General features: G+C 41.2%; 1 protein-coding gene across 2 annotated transcripts in view; it reads left to right on the top strand.

The window, feature by feature from the left end:
- The window catches only part of LOC109921549 (AT-rich interactive domain-containing protein 2-like), a 212,740-nt gene that overhangs the window by 99,734 nt on the left and 93,313 nt on the right, over positions 1-19,693 (top strand). For both annotated transcript variants that reach the window (XM_048611861.1, XM_048611862.1), the window contains exon 4: positions 15,162-15,295. In XM_048611861.1, the coding sequence (XP_048467818.1) occupies positions 15,162-15,295 (134 nt within the window). The remainder of the gene's footprint in view (positions 1-15,161; positions 15,296-19,693) is intronic.

The raw sequence follows: 19,693 nt of genomic DNA, 5'->3' as shown, positions 1-19,693 counted from the left end.
GACTGAAGCCAAGGCCAACCAATTGGTAAAGGATTTAAAAGTCCAATTTCCTGCAAAATCTAGGAAGGCAGAGATAATGTTTTTTGAAAAATGACAGCATTTGGGACTACAGGAAATATGGGAAGGAACTAGGCACATTAAATGGGGAGTCACTTGAGTTAAAGGCAATACAAATAAAGTAGCTTGAAATGAAAGGGGGAAATTGAACTTAAACTTGATGAAAAGGGTGCATATAAAAGGCTGTAACTAGAGATTCAAAGAAAGAAAGGGATAAAGAGAGGGAATTGAGAAAAGAATTTCTGCTGCAGATTAACAAAAAAGAGACCTTCATTGTAGAAGAAGGTTCTTATTTCTGTAAACAAAAAAATCAGGGGATGTGGCCATTGCTGGCTGGGCCAGCATTTATTGCCCATCCCTAGTTGCCCTTAAGAAGATTGTGGTGAGCTTCCACTTTGAACTGTTATAGTCCATTTTGGGTAGATAGATGGACAATGCCATTAGTGAGTGAGTTCTAGGATTTTGACCCAGCGACACTGAAGGAATGGTGATATATTTGCAAGTCAGGATAGTGAGTAGGTTGGAGGGGAACTTGTAGATGGTGGTGTTTCTGTATATCTGCTGCCCTTGTCCTTCTCTATGATAGTGGTTTTAGAAGGTATGGTTCAAGAAACCTTAGTGATTTTCTGCAGTGCATTTTATACATAGCGCACAATATTGCTACTGAGTTTTGGTGCTGGAGGAAGTGAATGTTTGTGGATTTGGTGCCAATGAAGCCGACTACTTGTTCCTGGATGTTAAGCCTTCAGACTTGGGGCACAAACCAGGCAAGTAGAGATTACTTTCGTCACATTCCTGACTTGTGCCTTGTACGTGGTGGACAGGCTTTGGTGAGACGGTGAGTTGCTCTTGGCAAAATTCCTAGCCTGTCACCTGCTCTTGTAGCAACAGTAGTTATGTGGCCGTCCAGTTCAGCTTCTGGTCAGTGTTAACTCCCAGGATGTTAATGGGCAATTTAGTGATGACATGCCATTGAATATAAAGGGGTGGTGGTTAGATTCTCTCTTGTTCTTCCACGGTGCCCAAGGATGTGTAGGTGAGGTAGATTAGACACGGGAAATGCAGAATTACAGGAATAGGATAAGAGGTAGGTCTGGACAGGATGCTCTTTGGAAGGTCGGTGTGGATTTGATGGGTCAAAATGGCACGCTTCAGCACTTGTGTGATTCTCTGATTCTTTGGTCATTGGCTGGCACTTATGTGGCATGAATGTTACTTGGTCACCTTAATCTGGGTATTGTCCAGGTCATGCTGCTTTTGAGCATGGACTGCTTCAGTATCTAAGGATCACAAATGGTATTGAATGTTGTGCAGTCATCAGCAAACAAGCTACTGTGGGCCATTGGCCTTCGATGTCAAGCTGAAGATAAAGTTATTGGTGAATGAGCTGAAAATGGTTGGACCAAAGACGCTACCCTGAAAAACTCCTGCAGAGGCATCCTCAAGCTGAGATGACTGACCTTGAATAACCACATTATCTTCCTATATGTCAAGTATGACCTCAACCAGCAGAGTCTTTCCATTATTCTCACTGACTTCAGTTTTATTAGAGTTCCTTTATGCCACACACAGTCAAATGTGGCCTTAATGACAAGTGCAGTCACTCACCTCTCATCTCTGGAATTCAGTTCTTTGATCCATATTTGAACTAAAGCTGTAATAAGATCTGAAGCTCAAGTCTTCAATACCAATGCAGGAATGCTGTCAGGACCCATAGCCTTTGCAGCATCCATTGCCTCCAATTGTTTCTTGATGTCACATGGAGCGAAATGAAATAGGTGCAGACTGGTCTCTATGATGTTGCGGACCATAGAAATATACCTTTTTTCATACTTGTAGGAAGAGCATGGGAAGATCTCGTAAGGCTACTGAAGGAATTTGTAGGGATACATCAGGGTATACAGAGTTAACCAGACATGATGTGGATATAGCGTCATCAGTATGAAGAAAAATGTTCAAGTGGAACTGGAGATTCAATACAGAAAGTCACAAGATAGAGCCAAGCCAAAGCAGCTGGAGTTCACCAGTGCTGTCAGTTTCTAAACTGGATGAGTCCACTAGAAAAGATATTCAAGCAGTTCTGGTTAGCTGGCTTAGTCATAAATCTTGCCAAGAATCGGTGTGCAAAAACTAGAGTAACTTAACCAGGACGCATCATATGGCAAGAACAAGTATTGCCAAGAAAGTGAGGACACTGATAGAATTCCTTATTCATAAAATCAAATGAGAAACCATAATTTCTGGGGATATGTGGTTTTTGTCAGAAATTTGTGCTTAACCATAGCACTGCACTTTGAACAGATTTATTGTGAAAACAGGCAAATGTAATATGGTCAAGAGTTCCTAATTGTTTTTGGAAAGCTGAAGACAATCCAAATGAGAGACTCCAGTATTGGTTGTGTTTGATGTTACTAAGCGTTTTAAAATAGCAATTGATGCTTGTGACTTGGCAGCTGGTACGGTCTTACTGCCGGACGATACGTCAAATTCCGATTTGTCTTTCTAAGGAATTGCAGATGCTTGAGAAGAGTGCTTCAGTGGAAAAGGAGACTCAGATTGTGACTTGTTCTTAAACAATTTGAAGCTTAAGTCCATCATGACCATTGATGTTATGGGATGGTGGAGACTGCTGAAGTGAACTGACTAGTTACATTGCGCTTATTATTTCCTTTTGATTTGTCCCTTAACTGATGTTTGCCTGCCTTTGTGTGAATAGGGGCTATAATCAAAGAAGATTGGCTTTAAATCATAGACATTAATTAGGTTACTTTTTGTTTAACTGTGAGCTTTAACTCAACTAAAGCTACTGTATTATTAGTAAACGAATCTTTCGTTTAAGCTGCAAATGTGTTTGGTATTGGTTCTTCACAAAGTTTTTGGTGCTGGTTATTCAAAACAGCTGGTTAAGAACCATTGGGGTCAATATTGAGGGTCGTTGAATTGAGTATTTTATTTTCTCTGTAGTGTGAACACTGAGATAAGGCTGATTTTGATTTGGCAGTCTGTCTGTGTATCATAATGCTACAAAGGAATGATGATATATACTGACTATAATCACTTGGCCTTTTTTGAGAAATTTAAAAACGAGAATGACATTTCGATGGAGCTGGTTAATTCAACCTTGCATAAGAGTTAGCCATAATTTTTAATACCGATTCATTATCAAAAATGTAATAGTCCTGGTATGATTGGAAAACTTAAGGGACATGACAAAATTGTATGAAATCTGCATAAATGAATGAGCCTGAATAAACAAATTTCTTGTGTACTCTTGAATTTGTCATGAATGTTCTGTGATGAAACACATACACAAATGGTGTTTCATCCTTTCAAGGTGGAAATATACACGGACTTTTTTTTTCTGGAAATATAAAAAGGAAAATAGACAGTATAGTAGAGAATAATTTTTTGGTTTTGCAACTGTGAGGAAAATTGGAATCGTGTTCCTTTGGTTGTACAAGATCAGGTAACTTGTGGAGAAGCAGGATTTTGGATGAGGGTAGAGCGGTTGATGTAGTTTACATGGATTTTAGCAAAGCGTCTGACAACATCCCATATGTGAGACTAATATCAAAGATAAAAGCACATGGGATGCAGGGTGACTTGGCAAATTGGATCCATGGCAAATTGGATCCAAGATTGGCTCGGTGGTTGGAGACAGAGGATGGCTGTGGAAGGCAGTTTGCTTGACTGGAGGTGTGTCCAGAGGCGCATATCAGGATCATATATAAATAAATATATTATAAATTACACACACAAAACATATATATGACATGGAAGAAAATGTGAGGGTTGATAAGGAAGTTTGCGGGTGGCATGAAAATTGGCCAGGTGGTTGGCAGTGGAAGATGGTTTCTTAGGATACAGGAGAATGTAGATGGATTGGTCAGAAGGGCTGATCATGGCAGATAAATGTGAGGTGGGACACTTTGGAAGAAGGAACAAGACAAGAAAGTACTTGCTTATTAGCAGGACACTAGAAAGCTCAGGGATCTTGGGATGCTTGTCCTTGAATTTTGAATGTAGCAGGGCAGATTAATAGGGTAGTTCAGAGGGCATGCAGATCACTTGCTTTATCAGTCATAGCCTTCCTGCTGTTATAATCTGTGCCATAATAGAGCTGTACAATTCTTTGCTTAGGCCACAACTGGAGTATTGTGTGCAGTTGGGGTCACCACAATAAAGGAAGGATGTGTTTTGAACTAGAGGGCGTGCAGAACCTGAGGTATGGAAGATTATAGGGGGCATGAACAAGGTGGATAGAAAGCAGGTGAAGGACAGGAGATTTAGAGCAGATTTGAGGCAAGATTTTTCATCCAGAGAGCAGTGTGAATGTGGATTGCCTGGGAGCATAGTTGAGCCAGGAAACCTCGCAACCTTTTAAAAAGTATCTGATGAGCGTTTGGAATTTCATGAAATTCAAGGCAATGGGTCAAATGTGGGAAAGTGGATCTAGTCTGGATTTAGGGTAGTTTTTGTCAGTGTAGCCTCAGTGGGTCAAAGGCCCCCCTCTACGATATGATTCTTGATTCTATTTGTTATCTTTGAGACAAACTGGGACTAGGTGTCTTGGAATTTAGAAGGTACCTAGCAAGAACTTTTTTTCAGTTCAGTTGCAGTTTGCCACAGAACTGAGAGAGGGTGGTTGCACTCAGACCTCTGGAAAGCCTGCAAGCAAAGATGGCACTTGCTCAATCACTCACTCGCACCCATAACAACTCTTGAATGGTTCGATTCAAAAATACCCAAACGGTTGTGAACTATCCGATTCTAGACTCTCCCATGAAGGGAAACATCCTCTCAGCATTAACCTTGTCAAGCCCCTAAACAATGCAGCAAGCTTTATCCTACTAGAAAACTGAAGCCTTTTTTTTCCTGAGATAACAAGGTGTAGAATTGGATGAACACAGCAGGCCGAGCAGCATCAGAGGAGCAGGCAAGCTGACGTTTCGGGCCTAGACCCTTCTTCAGAGGGTCAACCTTTTTTTTTCCCTTTTTGCCCTTTTTTTTCCTGGATGGTTTAAGATTGCCACATACAACTGCGTTTTTCCTTTCTTTGGACTGGTATATTCCAATTTGCAGACGACAGAAACATAGTTGGAAAGGCAAGGTACGAGAGGGATATAAATAGTTTAGAGATATTGTTAGGTTAAACAAGTGGGCAAAAAGTTAGCAAAGGGAGTAAAATGTGGGAAAATGTGAAGTTGTTTGTTTTGGAAGGGAGAACAAAAGAATGGTATTACTTAAATGGATAAAAACTACCGGAAGCTGCAACACAAAGGGACTTGGAGGTACTTGTGCATGAAACAAAGCTGACACACTGATACAGCAGATAATCAGAAGGCTAATGGAATGTTGGCCCTCATTTCAAGGGGCTTGGCGTACAAGAGTAGGGAAATCTTACAAGGTGCTGATGAGACCAGACCTGTGAACAGTTTTGGTCACCTTATTTAAGGAAAGATGTTATTTCACAGGAGCCAGTTCAGCGAAGTTTCACTAGGATGAGCCCTGGCATGGATGGTTTGCCTAAAGCAAAGGTTAAACCGGTTTAGACTCTACTCACCGGAGTTTGTGATCTCATCGAAACTTATCGGAATGTTAAGGGGCTTTACAAGGTTAATGCTGAGAGGATGTTTCCCTTCATGGGAGAGTCTAGAATCTGAGGGCGTGGTCTCGGAATAAAGAGATGCTGATTTCAGACTGAGATGAGGAAGAATTTATTCTCTTGAGTTGTCAGTCTTTGGAACTCCTTGTCAGAGAGCAATGGTGGCAGAGTCCTTGCATATATTTAAGGCTGAGACAGGTAAATTATTGGTCAGCAGGGAATCAAGGGTTGCTGCGAAAGGGCATGAAAATGGACTTGAGGAATGCCGAATCAGCTATGATCCTACTGAACTGTGCAGCAGGCTCAAAGGGCCAAGTGGCGTACTCCTTCCTCTTTCTTATTGTCTAAGAAGGTGCCGATGCCGAAAAATTCATATTTAGGGTTGATGCTGCTTTTGATAGGCAAGATATTAAGTGTTATTGAAAACAAAGCATGCAGATGGATTCAAGAATTCAACACCAGAACAAGGGTAGTGATCTACTCCTGTTATGATCCACATCCTTTTCTCCACAGTACTTGGTACCTTATTGATACTACTTTTTAAAATATCCACCTGACTACCAAAGTATTTTTACCATTGCAGTTTGGCTCACGAAAGACAAATAAATGAGACACTCATGATTTATCTGCCTGTAAGTCAGTTATACATTGGGACATCCTAGTTATTGCTCTGGTACAGAGGTCAGGATGTATGGAATAGATAAATAACGATCTTGTGTTGTGACTGAACCAACAAAGTGTACTTCTACCACTTGCTTAGTAAATTTGGTGGCTGCCAGGATTGCCCATTGAAAAGGCATCTTAAAGTTGACAGTGAGAAAACTGAAGGCGTAACTAACTGCAGAAAGCTTGCATTCTGGGGCACATGAGGATTTAATTATTGTAATTGATTAGATTTCACTAACTATGAGTGTTATATTCCATATTGCATTTTGTGCTACTGAATTCTCTTTAACTTTGGCTTTCACACAAATTGATCTATGGAAATAATCTCTTACTATTTACTCCTTTTAAACCCTTCATAATTTTAATGCTTTTAATTGATTTTTGCAGCTTTTTGTTCCAGTGGATAAATCCCAAGTTTTTAAAATAAGCCATCACAAGTTCCTCTCGTTACCAGTGTTGTCCTGGTAATTCTACATTGCAATTTTTCTATTGTGGGGTGTATGCACTGAAGGATGGTTAAGATAAGTACTGAGTACTAACAATGCCATTGCGCCTTAGGATATATTACTTTAAAGTTGGCATGCACAATAAAACAGTTACCATAAGCTTGGCAGTTGAGAGGAAGCCAGTTGAAAGAATTCACTTGTGCCGTCTGATAAAGGTACACCTGTGTCCACTTGGAGTTTCTGCACCTGCATTTCATTTGAATATAGTGCAGGCATTGCTGCAAAATATTTACTCCCTTTTCAACAATGCAGAGTAAAAGCTTTTAAAGTGTTGAATTTTCATTTTTTCGCAAACACATTTGGTTCACTCTGGTTATTGTATACATATAGAATGTATGGCAATCAGTAGCATTGGCCATTGCTGTTCACTTGCTACTGTAACTGCAGTACTGTGGGTGGTAGGTATCTAAAATAAAAAATTTAAAATTGTTTGGATCTGGCAGCATGTGTAGAGAGAAACTGAACTTGAAGGATCATTGACCTAAAACACAAGCTGCCAGGCTGTTGAATATTTCTACTACTGTGTTCACATTTAAGTAGGTTTTCCCTTGAAAATCTTTGAGAAATGTGCTACCTTTGTCTCAAACTTATTGTGGTTAATTGTCAGGACCTTTTTTAAATAGCAGTTCATGGATGTTGATATCACTGGCACAAGGACTGTATTTACTGCCCATTTCGAGTTGCCCAAAACTAACTTCTGCCATTTCACAGGCCATTTAAGAGTTGATAAAATGTTCTACAGTCATGTGTAGGCCAGACTAGGTAAGGACAGCAGATTCCTATGACTGGCGAACATGAGTGTATCAGATGGGTTTCTGCAACAACCTAGTACCTAGCCTCTTTTTTTTTTTCCCAAGTTTTAATCCAGATCTAACTTCCCTATTTGCTATAATGAAATTTGAACTCTCATCACCCGATCATTGGTCTCCAGGTTCAAATCACCGTCAAATACCAATGGTCTATCATTTCTTCAGTGAAGCTTTAACCAGCTTTGTTTCATGTTCTAGTTAAATAGGATTGATGCTTGGTAAATTCATTTAAGTAATTCGGATGTTACTAGTGAACTGTTGTTCTGTTTATCTTCTTTGTCTTCAAGTTTTGGTTGAATGGATGTCAAGACATTTTGTTTATGCAGTTGGCAAATAGTGTTAAAGTGAACAACACCCTTAGTATGCTCACTTCTAAATTTAATCTGGAACATTTGGCACAGTAAAACTAAATGATTATTTTATGAGACCACAGGGAGATCATATGATGGTTTCTCACCGTCATTCTTTCATCATTAAGAGCCACATTTCTCTCTCCCATCACAGTGGTGAGTAAGTCATGGTCTTTTGCATAAATGACTGAATACTTGGTACTCAGGTGCTGGTAAAACTACAGGCTAATAACTCTTGGTAGATCATTAAATGAAAATTGAAGCAAGTACTGTATTCAACAGCACATTTGGAATTATAGCATGTTTGACATCAGAAAGACCTCTTGATTTTTACATTTGTGAAATAAGTCTTGTGATTATTTACAATAAAACCAGGTCTATAGAATTAAATGGGATTCCTTTTTCTCAAGTGATTGGCTCAGTGATCTGATTTAAACGTTCAATCAGAAACATAACCCAGAAAAGCCATGCACACCAAAAATGATTGGTCTAGAAATTTGTGACACTGGCCAATTTTTAAAATGCTTTGCCACGTTGCACACTGAGTAATTTTCAAGCAACATCTTAAGGCCATAGTAGAAAATAAATCTCTAGCTTTGTCTTCTGCATCACTATTTTATTTCAGTTGACCTTTTACCTTGCCATAAACATATTCTTTCCATTATTTTCCATTTTGCATTTGCCTCCACCACTTGTTGATCTTTTTCTCCCTTTTTGTTTGTTGTCTTGGTTTTAATTCTGATTATCTTTCTATGCTCCTGTCTAATGTGAAATGCTGCATTTTGGAAAGGCAAATCAGGGCAGGACTTAGATACTTAATGGTAAAGTTCTGCAGAGTGTTGCCAAACAAAGAGACACCTTGGAATGCAGGTTCATAGTTCCTTGAAAATGGAGTCACAAGTAGACAGAGTAGTGAAGAAGGAATTTGGTGCACTTGCCTTTATTGGTCAGGGCATTGAGTGTAAAAGTTGGGAGGTCATATTGCAGCTGTACAGGACATTGGTTAGGCCACTTTTGGAATACTGTGTTCAGTTCTGGTCTCCTTGCTTAAGTAAAGATATTGTGAGACTTGAGAGGATTCAGAAAAGATTTAAAAGAATGTCCATCTGAGGGACGACCTTAAAGGTTTATAAAATCATTGGGGGCATGGATAGGGTGAATAGACAAGGTCTTTTCCCTGGGGTTTTTTTTTGGTGGGGGTGGGGAGGAAGAGGGGGTGGGGGTGAGTCCAAAACAAGAGGCCATAGGTTTAAGGTGAGAGGGGCAAGATTTTAAAATACGCTTGAGAGGCAACTTTTCCATGCAAAGCGTGGTGCATGTGTGGAATGAGCTGCTAGAGGAAGTGGTGGAGGCTGGTACAATTACTACATTTAAAAAGTTATCTGGGTGGGGCGATGAATAGGAAGGGTTTACAGGGATATGGGCCAAATGATGACAAATGGGACTAGATTAATTTAGGATATCTGGTCGGCATGGAGTTGGACCGAAGGGTCTGTTTTCCATGCTGTACATCTCTATGACACAGTGACTCTATGATGCATATTTTAGTTTGTTCCATCAATTATTTTTGTGTTTTTTGCTGATTTTCATGCTACTTTTGCACTGATTGCAATTTTGAGTGTCCAGTCTTACTTTTTTGCAGTCTTTCTGTAACTGTTTTCATGAATATCAGTCTCTCCTTTTTTGAGTTTTTCCTCTTTCTTTTGGTGTGTTTATTTGTCTGTGTAAAGTAAAACTGTTTCCCTTAGCTATTGATTACAGAACAAGCATACTGTGTAGCAGCCAACTGTAGCAGGAATGTCAATGCAGACCAAAGACTTGCTCTAAGCGAGAGAGACAGTTTAGTTCAGGGGACAGAGTTTGGTGCCGGAACCATAGAAATGGCCCTGTGTGGGTATGAGGTGAGGTTGATGTGAGGTCAGGTCCTGTGACTTACAAAGTTCCGGTAGGTGATACAGTCCTGAACAAACACGTGGATCACCTGAAAGTTGTTACCTCGCAAACGGGGCAGAGCAAAGCATACTTGGGCCCTCAAAAACCGCAAGTGCTCCCTTTCTGTCTGGTGTCTGGGAAACCTTGGAGTCCAAAATGGATGCAGCCTCGATATTGGATGCAAGAAGCAGGCCATGGTCTGGTACGTGCCGCCGGTGTCTGAGTCCGAGTCAAGGGGAGTGGCCCTGCAGTGAAAACATCGCAAGAGAAGCTCCAAGTGGAATACCAGGCCTACATGCTGGATTTGAGTGGGAAGGGTTGTAGTGATTGGAACCAGGTGGACCTTGTTGACTCAGCGGTTCTTGATTGGGGTTGTTAGCCTGAGCCAATCAGGAAAACCTTGGCTAACCAATGTAATGAGGAGATTAGAATTTCCTCAGTTGAGGGCTAACTCCCAAACTGGCTGGCCACAGCCAGTTTACTGCGCACAATAAAAGGCTGACTTGGTGACAGGAAACAGTCTTTGTGCAGTTATTTCAGTCCAAGTTGTTCTGTATTTGGGCACAGACTGCTTCAGCGTCGGAGGAGGCCTGAATGGTGCTGAATGTTGTGCAATCATCAGTATATATCTGACCTTGTGATGGAGGAGGTCATTGATAAAGCAGCTGAAGATGATTGGACCTAGGACGCTCCCCTAAGGGGCACCTGCAGCGATGTCCTGGAGCTGACGTGTCTGACCTCCAAGAATCACAGATGTCTTCCTTCGTGTTGGATATGACTCCAACCAGCAGTGTTCTCCCCTAATGACTGTAATCTTTGGAGAAGCCACTTGATGTCACAATCAGTCAAATATGGCCTTCATTCACTGCCACCTGACCTCTGCAATTCAGCACTGTTGTCGATGTTCGAACCATGGCTGTGCTGAGTTTCCCTCTCAGAACCCAAACTCCGTGTCAGTGAACAGGTTCTTGCTGAGCAAGTACTGCATAATAACACTACTGATGACCCTTTTTGTCACTTTACTGATGACCGAGAGTAAGTTGACAGGTGTAGTAATTGGCTGAAGTAACTATGGACATATAGGATAAATATGGGCGGCTTGCGAGGCATATGTTCAAGTCGTCAGACAGAGGTTTTAAAAAAAAGAGGTGGATGCAAGTTAGGAGCAAATAAGCTGGGGCAAGTGTAGAATTGGGTAACTTAAGCAGTCTTAAAGATGGCACAAGTCAAGTGTCTAATTGGAAGCTCATTACAGATTTAAATTTGATAACAAAGTTGTGAATCATCTGGTTTAGGTTCAGGCAGTTGCCAGGGAGCAAATGAAATCGATGGCAAGGTAACTGATTTTATACCAGAATGAAAGATAATGGTTTCAGTATTCCATGAATCTAATTGGATCAAATTTCACTATATCCAGTAGGCTCAAATAGTAATCAAGTTCTACTGTAATAAAACAAAGCCAGCTCTGAAATTGAAGTAGGATTTTGCTCCTTTCCAATGTGGTATGACTAACACTATGATTTGATTTTTAATTGTCAGTACAGTAATTGGGAATGTAAAGAGAACGATTGGAGCAAAATAGACCATTTAGCTTCTCATGCCTACCCTGCATTGAATCAGATTACAGCTGATATACTGTACCTCAACATCACTCAGCTAGTCCCACTCGCCCACTCTACATATTTGGATATCCAAACCTAACAAAAATATATCTTTTGTGCCAATATCCCAACAACCCTTTTTTGGCAGGGTTGGGTGGGGGGGTAGGCAGCAGGAACTGGTGAAGTGGGTGGGTAGGAGGGAGAACTGCTGCTTCTGTTTTGGATTTCTGAAATCCTTAAAATTAAAGCTCTGCTCTCACACCCTTTGTCCTTTTTGATCTTGATTGCCCCCACCAGAGAAAGTAGATCCTTTTATTTATCCTATCAACTCAAGACTCAAGTCAACTATTTTAAGCACAAGTTGGGGGTGGGTTTTTGTATTCTACTCCAAGTTGGAGTATCGCTTCAACCGTTCATTGAAAAACTGAAACTGAATATTTAATTTAGAGCTCTGATCTATTTAGAAGAAACTTTACAAAATATACTTAAAATCTGGATATATATGGCATATTGTGGGATGTGCTGTGCAGATTGGGTTATGTTTACTTTCTCTTTCTAGAGTTAATACCTCATTACAATTTCACTTCACACTTTTTGTGGTTTCAACAATCATCACCTTTAATTTGCCTAATGTTTTCTGTACTACCAAACAACAGGGTCTTTTTCTGCTTGTTGATGCTGAATGAATGGTATTATTCTCTGATGGTTAGTTGGGATCAATCAGATCTAAGATTCACTGTTCCAATTAGGCATAGAACACCAAAATGTAGAATTTGAAACTAGAAAAGCTAGCCATTTAGAAGTTCTAACTGATGGGTTAAGTAACTGCAAACAAATTAAGTACTAACTGTCATTGAGTTGAATAATTGCATCAGTGAACAACTGAGATTCTGTTCAGAAGTAGACCGATGAAGTGAGTAATTTTACAGAGAACTGAAAATTCCAGTAAATGATTTGAAAGAAGTGATAAGAATTTTTACTGCCTGGGCGGCACAGTGGCTCAGTGGCTAGTACTGCTGCCTCACAGCGAGAGGGACCCGGGTTTGATTCCAGCCTCAGGTGACTGTCTGTGTGGAGTTTGCACGTTCTCCCCGTGTCTGCGTGGGTTTCCTCCGGGTGCTCTGGTTTCCTCATGCAGGTTAGGTAGATTGGCCATGTTAAATTGCCCCGTAGTGTTCAGGGATGTGTCGATTACGTGGGTTGGATTTGGGAAATGCAGGGTTAGGGGAATGGATCTGGGTGGGATGTTCTTCGGAGGGGCAATATGGACTTGTTGGGCCAAATGGCCTGTTTCCACACTGTAGGGATTCTATATTGGAAACAAAAAAGACTCATTTGATCTATCATGTCTGTTGGTTGTTCACCAATGCGTTCTACTCTGATATCGTTTGGTATTTCTTCAATTTTTTATGTTTGTAAAAACCTTATCATTTGTAAGGTTATAATGTATATAATTGCTTCTTAAATGAGCACTTGGGATAAAGTATCCCCTGTTGTTATAATTTACTTTATTGAAAAAAAATGAATCTAATCTTTTCTTTTGTTCCATTGCTAGGGATCATGGATTTCAATTATGTAGGTTAATTGGAGAAGCTGTCATTGTTCTTGTCGAAGTGAAGGTTGAACGGAGCTTTAATAAGTGATGTTCAAAATATTTAGAGATCTAAGATGGAACAGATGGGAAGAAACTGCTTTCATTGGTGGAGGGGTTGAGATCCAGAATATATTGATTTTGGGTGAAGAGGGAAGGAGCCACAGGCAATATGAGGCACTTACCAGGTTGTTACCTTTTTATCTTTAGATATGGCTAATGATGATCCTAGTATTCATACATTCCGCATTGAACCTGGGCTGATTCTTTGGATTAAATGTATGGTGGAGTGGGGAATATGAGTTTGCAGTTTGTGGTGAAAAGTAGTACTACTGCTGACCCATAATGCATCATGGATGTCCAGTTTTGAGCTCTTAAATTTATTCTGAATCTAACCAATTTAGAAGTGTAATGGTGTTGAACAAAATTATGCCGAATGTCCTCGGTATGAAAACAACATTTTTATCTCTCCATGGATTGCACAGCGCTTGCTTTTATTAAAACTGTCATGGGCAAATATATTTGTGACAGGTTGAATTTGTATGGATGAGGTCAAGTCTGGAATTAAGACTTTAATGACAAACATGAAACAGTTGGCAATTGTGGGGAAAACTCATTTGGTTTATTGATGTTCTTTAGCAAAGGAAATCTGACACGCTAGCCTGGTCTTGCCTATGTGTGGTTCCAGACTGTCAATGGACAGTAAATGCTGACCTAGCTGGCAATGTTCACATCCTCTGATTGAATAAAACAAAGTAGGTTTTACCCTCATGATGTTTTCAGCTGGTACACATCCACTGCATTAGCTATGTTCTTCAGGACACTGCCAGCTCAGTCACTGATGGTACTACTGAGCTACCTTTTGGTGATGGGCATTGATGTCTGTGAGGGTACTGTGGACTGATCTGTATTCAGTTGATCGTTTAAAGTAACAAGGGGTTGGGAAGGAAAAATAGAAATAGGCTCCAAGAATACTTGATTTAGCTGGAGCATTCTTGGCAGAGCGCTCAGAAATCTGTCTTCGTGCTCTGTGTTTATTTTATGATTAATGGATTACAAAGAGAAAGCTTTTCTACGTGTCGTAAGATAAGTAGGGAGCTTTCTTGCAGTACGGTGCACAACCGGAATTTTTCTCGGTTAGATTTGAAATTTTGTACTTGGTGCAATATTTCCAGTAAATTTTAGCTTTGTTTTCTGCAGATACCATCACATCCAAATAACTATCTTCCTTCTGAAAATTCATTTTCAAAGAATAATGTAAACATTTTGCTTAAAACATATCTCGCACTCGTGCTGTCAGCTGCTTTGGAGATAAATTGTAAAACAATATGGTACACTTGTTATAGTGCCTTCGTTTTGCAAGTTCACTTTCAGCAGACTGTAGAAACAGTACAGTAGACCCATCGGGTCTAATTTATTTCCTGATTGAGTTATTTATCAGCATGGATGTAGGACATAAATCACGTCTCTAGATCTTCATAGAATGCTGGTAATCATTTTGCTGAATGAGATAGATAAGCTGCAGTGATGTGTTTTAAGTCCAGTATAAATGTAATGAAATCCTTAACTTCTAAATATCCCACACTCCGTTCTAGTTGATCAATACACTTAGATTTGTATTGATGTGACAAAGGAGTTGGGGATTTTTCCCAAAATGCGCTGTTGAACTTAATATTTCTCTGCATTCTAGTGCAATTTGGCACCCAACTGTCCACTCCAGGAGGCTGGTTCATGTGCTTCTGCAAGTCCTTTATTCTTCACAGTTTACTATGCCCCTAATTTGGTATCAGCAAGCATCAATCTACTGTTTTTGCTTAGTTTAAGTAATTTGTATTGATATTACCACGTATTCTATTGTCCCTTAACATAGAATTATGTTAATTATAATTGACTGTTGCAGCCTGGAGTTGGACATGTGCAGGACTTCAACTGTAATAATGCTTACCTAATTAAATTTTATATAACTGCCGAAAGACTGACCCATTTACTACAATGCCAACCACAAGGAAACTGTGTTTAGTTCAGTACTGTGTGCTTTGTACAGGTACCTGGAGAGTTACGAGAAGTTGCATCATTTTGGTGAGGATGATGAAGTACTTACCCCAACCAATTCTCGACCACAGGGTGTAGCCTCTGGGGTTCATTTATTTTATAATCGGCATCAGCACATCATCCCAGGTAAGTGCCAACAGGAGGAACCTCCAAAAGCTGTAGTAATTAATTGTATGATTTATTTTTGGGGTAGTGGGGGGAGTGAATTATGTAGGCTGTCAATGGTTTGTTTATAAACTGCCCATGTCAGAAGACTGAGCAAATGCCCACATTTAATTGTGCTGCCTCCTAAACCCAGCAGTTCCATAGGGCTGAAGAAGGGCATTTCTGAAGAAGGGTCCAGGCCCGAAATGTCAGCTTTCCTGCTCCTCTGATGCTGCTTGCCCTGCTGTGTTCATCCAGCTCTACACCTTATTATCCCAGTTCCACAGGGCTGATGCATCTGTGCTTTGGCCAGTGTAAATGTGCAAAGTAATTCAATTACAGCATTACTGCAGAGAATATTTGTGGGCATATGTGATGGTATCGCTAACAAAACCGCTACTAGAACAGCTGTCTGCCAGCCTTCAAAAAAAGTAGTGGCAGATGGGAGATTCTGTTAATTTTGAAAAAATTCTCTGGACCATCAATTTATCTTTGCTGATGACTAAGCAAGACTAATGCTGTGAAAACTGGTGGTTGAAGAAATATTAAAAACATCTTTCAGAAGTGTTTTCAGCAAGTCTTTCTGCCATCATAAAATAATACAGTTCAGAAAGTGGCCTTTTAACTCCACATGACAGTGCCAGATTTTGTCACTTTATTGGTCCCATTTATCTTTGCTTTTTCCATAACCCTACAAATAATCTTGTAAGTATTTCTTCAGCTTTCTTTTGAAAGGTGTTATTTAAGCTGCTTCAACTACCCTTTCTCAGCCTATTCCTAATACAAACAATAACTGTATAAATTAAAAAGAACTCTCATTTCCTCTGGTTCTTTTGTTAATTACTTTAAATTTACATCCTCTCGTCAATGCCTCTTCTGTCACTGGAAGCAGCTTCTCCTTATTTATCTATGGAAAACACCTTGAGTCTCTTCGTAGAGATGAAGTTCCAGTGGCATACGTAAATTTGGTCTGAAATCTCAATGTGGTACCCACAGTGCAATGCAGTGGTCAAGCTAGCACTTATGATCTCTGCAAGACACTGTTCTTTTCTTTTATGTTAAACATAAAGGACTCTGACTTTCTTTTTCAGAATAGCCTTCTCTCCTTGCTTTTCCACTCTCTCTAAGATTTGTGCATATACATCCTGGGTTTTTTGGCTTCCACAATACCTTCAAAATTGGACCTATTTTAAATTTAGATTGCCTCCTCTCAATGTATCACCACAATCTACATTAGAACATAGAACCGTACAGGGCCTTTGGCCCACGATGTTGTGCCGACCTATTATCCTACTTAGATCAAACTACCCTGCATACCCAACATTATACTATCATACAAGTGCCTATCCAAGAGTCGCTTAAAAGTCTGTGAAGTATCTGACTCCACTACCACTGCCGGCAGCGCATTCCACACGCCCACCACACACTGTAAAGAATCTACTTCTGACACCTCCCCTATACCTTTTAAAATTATGCCCCTTCGTAATGGTCATTTCTGCCCTGGGAAAAAGTCTCTGGCTGTCCACTCTATCTATGCCTCTCATCATCTTGTACACTTCTATCAAGTCACCTCTCCTCCTCCTTTGCTCCAATGAAAAAAGCCCGAGCTCCCTCAGCCTTTCCTCATAAGACCTGCCCTCCAGTCCAGGCAGCATCCTGGTAAATCTCCTCTGCACCCTCTCTAAAGCTTCCACATCCTTCCTGTAATGAGTTGACCAGAACTGAACACAATAATCCAAGTGTGGTCTAACCAGGGTTTTATAGAGCTGCAGCATAACCTCGTGGCTCTTAAACTCAATCCCCCTGCCAATGAAAGCCAACACACCGCACGCCTTCTTTACAATCCTATCAACTTGGGTAGCAACTTTGAGGGATCTATGGACATGAACTCCAAGATCCCTCTGTTCCTCCACATAGCCAAGAATCCTGCCATTAACCCTGTATTCTGCATTCAAATTCGACCTTCCAAAATGAATCACTTCACACTTTTCTGGGTTGAATTCCATCTGCCACTTCTTTGCCCAGTTCTGCACCCTGTCAATGTCCCATTGCAACCTACAACAGCCCTTCACGCTATCCACAACTCCACCAACCTTTGTGTCATTGGCAAACTTAGTAACACGCCCTTCCACTTCCTCATCCAAGTCATTTATAAAGATCACAAAGAGCTGAGGTCCCAGAACAAATCCCTGCAGAACACCACTGGTCTGTAATTTCCAGGATTATTTCTATTCCCTTTCTTGAACATTTGCCACCATCCAATCATCTGGCACTACTCCAGTGGATAGTGAGGACGCAAAGATCATCGCCAAAGGGGCAGCAATCTCTTCCCTCACTTCCCAAAGCAACCTTGGGTATATCCTGTCTGGCCCAGGGGAATGATCTGTCCTCATGTTTTTCAAAATTTCTAGCACATCCTCCTTCCTAACATCAACCTATTTGATCATATCTGCCTATTTCATGCTGTCCTCACAAACACAAAGATCCCTCTCAGTGGTGAATACTGAAGCAAAGCATTCATTAAGGACTTCCGACTCCACGCACAAGTTCCCTCCACTATTCCTGATTGGCCCTACCCTCACTCTGGCCATCCTCTTGTTCCGCATGTAAGCATAGAACGCCTCGGGGCTTTCCTTGATCCTACCCACCAAGGCTTTTTCATACCCTGTTCTACTCTCCCAAGTCAATTTTTCAGTTCCTTCCTGGCTACCTTGTAGCCCTCTAGTACCCTGTCCGATCCTTGCTTACTCAACCTTAAATAAGCTTCCTTCTTCCTCTTGACTAGATGTTCCACATGTCTTGTCATCCAAGGTTCCTTCAACTTACCATCCCTCCCCTGCCTCAGTGGGACAAACCTATCCAGTACTCGTAGCAACTGCTCCATAAAAAACCTCTGCATTTCTGTCGTGCATTTCCCTGAGAACATCTGATCCCAATTTATGCTGTGCAGTTCTTGCTTAATAGCTTTAATGCCCCCTCCCCCAGTTAAATACTATCCCATACTGCCTGATCCTATCCCTCTCCGTGACTGTAGTAAAGATCAGGGAGTTGTGATCGCTATCACTGAAATGCTCTCCCACCGAGAGATCTGACACCTAGCCTGGTTCGTTGCCAAGTGCCAAATCCAATATGGCCTCCCCTCTAGTCGGCCTATCAATATAGAGTCAGAAATCCTTACTGGACGCACCTGACAAAATCTGCTCCACACTTAGGAAGTTCCAGTCGATATTAGGGAAGTTGAAGTCACCCATGACAACAACCTTATTACTTCTGCACCTTCCACAATCTGCCTCCCAATCTGTTCCTCAGTGTCTCTGTTGCTATTGGGGGATCTATAGAAAACTCCCAATAAAGTTACTGCTCCTTTCCTGTTTCTGACTTCCACCCATACTGACTCAGTAGACAAACCCTCCTCGACGACCTCCCTTTCTGCAGCTGTGATCCCATCCCTGATTAGCAATGCCACTCCCCCAACTCTCTTTACCTCCCTCCTTATTTCTTTTGAAACATCTGTACCCCAGAACATCCAACAACCATTCCTGCCCCTTTTATCCAAGTCTCTGTAATGGCAACAACATTGTAGTTCCAAGTAGTGATCCATGCTCTAAGTTCGTCACCATTATTCCTGACACTTCTATTAAAATAGACACACTTCAGCCCGTCCCTCTGATTGATTGCAACTTTGTCCTATCAACTGTTTATCCTTCCTCTCAGATTTTCTGCATGCTGTATCTGCCTGTACACCGGCTACTCCATTGTCTGATCCCTAGCTCCGGTTCCCATCCCCCTGCCAAGCTCGTTTAAACTCTCCCGAAGACCTCGAGCAACCTCCCACCCAGGGTATCGGTGCAACTCCAGTTCAAGTGCAACCCGTCCTTCCTGTACAGATCCCACCTTCCCCAGAAGGTATCCCAATGATCCACATATCTGAAGTCCTCCCTCCTACACCAGCTCTGTAGCCACGTGTTCAGCTACACTCCCTCTCTATTGCTGGCCTCTCTAGCTCGTGGCACTGGTAGTAAACCTGAGATTACTACTCTGCTCGTCCTGGCATTTAGCTGCCATCCTAACTCCCTATATTCACTTTGCAGGTCCTCATCCCATTTCCTAGCTAAGTCATTGGTACCGATGTGTATCAAAACTTCTGACTGCTCACCCTCCCCCTTAAGAATCCTGTAGACTTGATCCAAGACATCCCTGACCCTGGCACCCAGGAAGCAAAGTACCATCCAGGAGTCTTTTGTCTGTTCCCCTAACCATTGAATCTCCTATCACTATTGCTCTCCTAGTCGCCCCCCTTCCCTCTTTAGCCACAGAGCCAGGCTCCGTGCCAGAGACCTGGCTGCAATGGCTTTCCGCTGGTAGAATGTCTCTCTCTTC

The sequence above is a fragment of the Rhincodon typus genome, chromosome 25 (assembly GCF_021869965.1).
Source record: "Rhincodon typus isolate 14 chromosome 25, sRhiTyp1.1, whole genome shotgun sequence".
NCBI classification, from domain to species: Eukaryota; Metazoa; Chordata; class Chondrichthyes; order Orectolobiformes; family Rhincodontidae; genus Rhincodon; species Rhincodon typus.
Note: the sequence above shows the minus strand (reverse complement) of the source record. Positions and strands in the feature narration are given on the sequence as shown.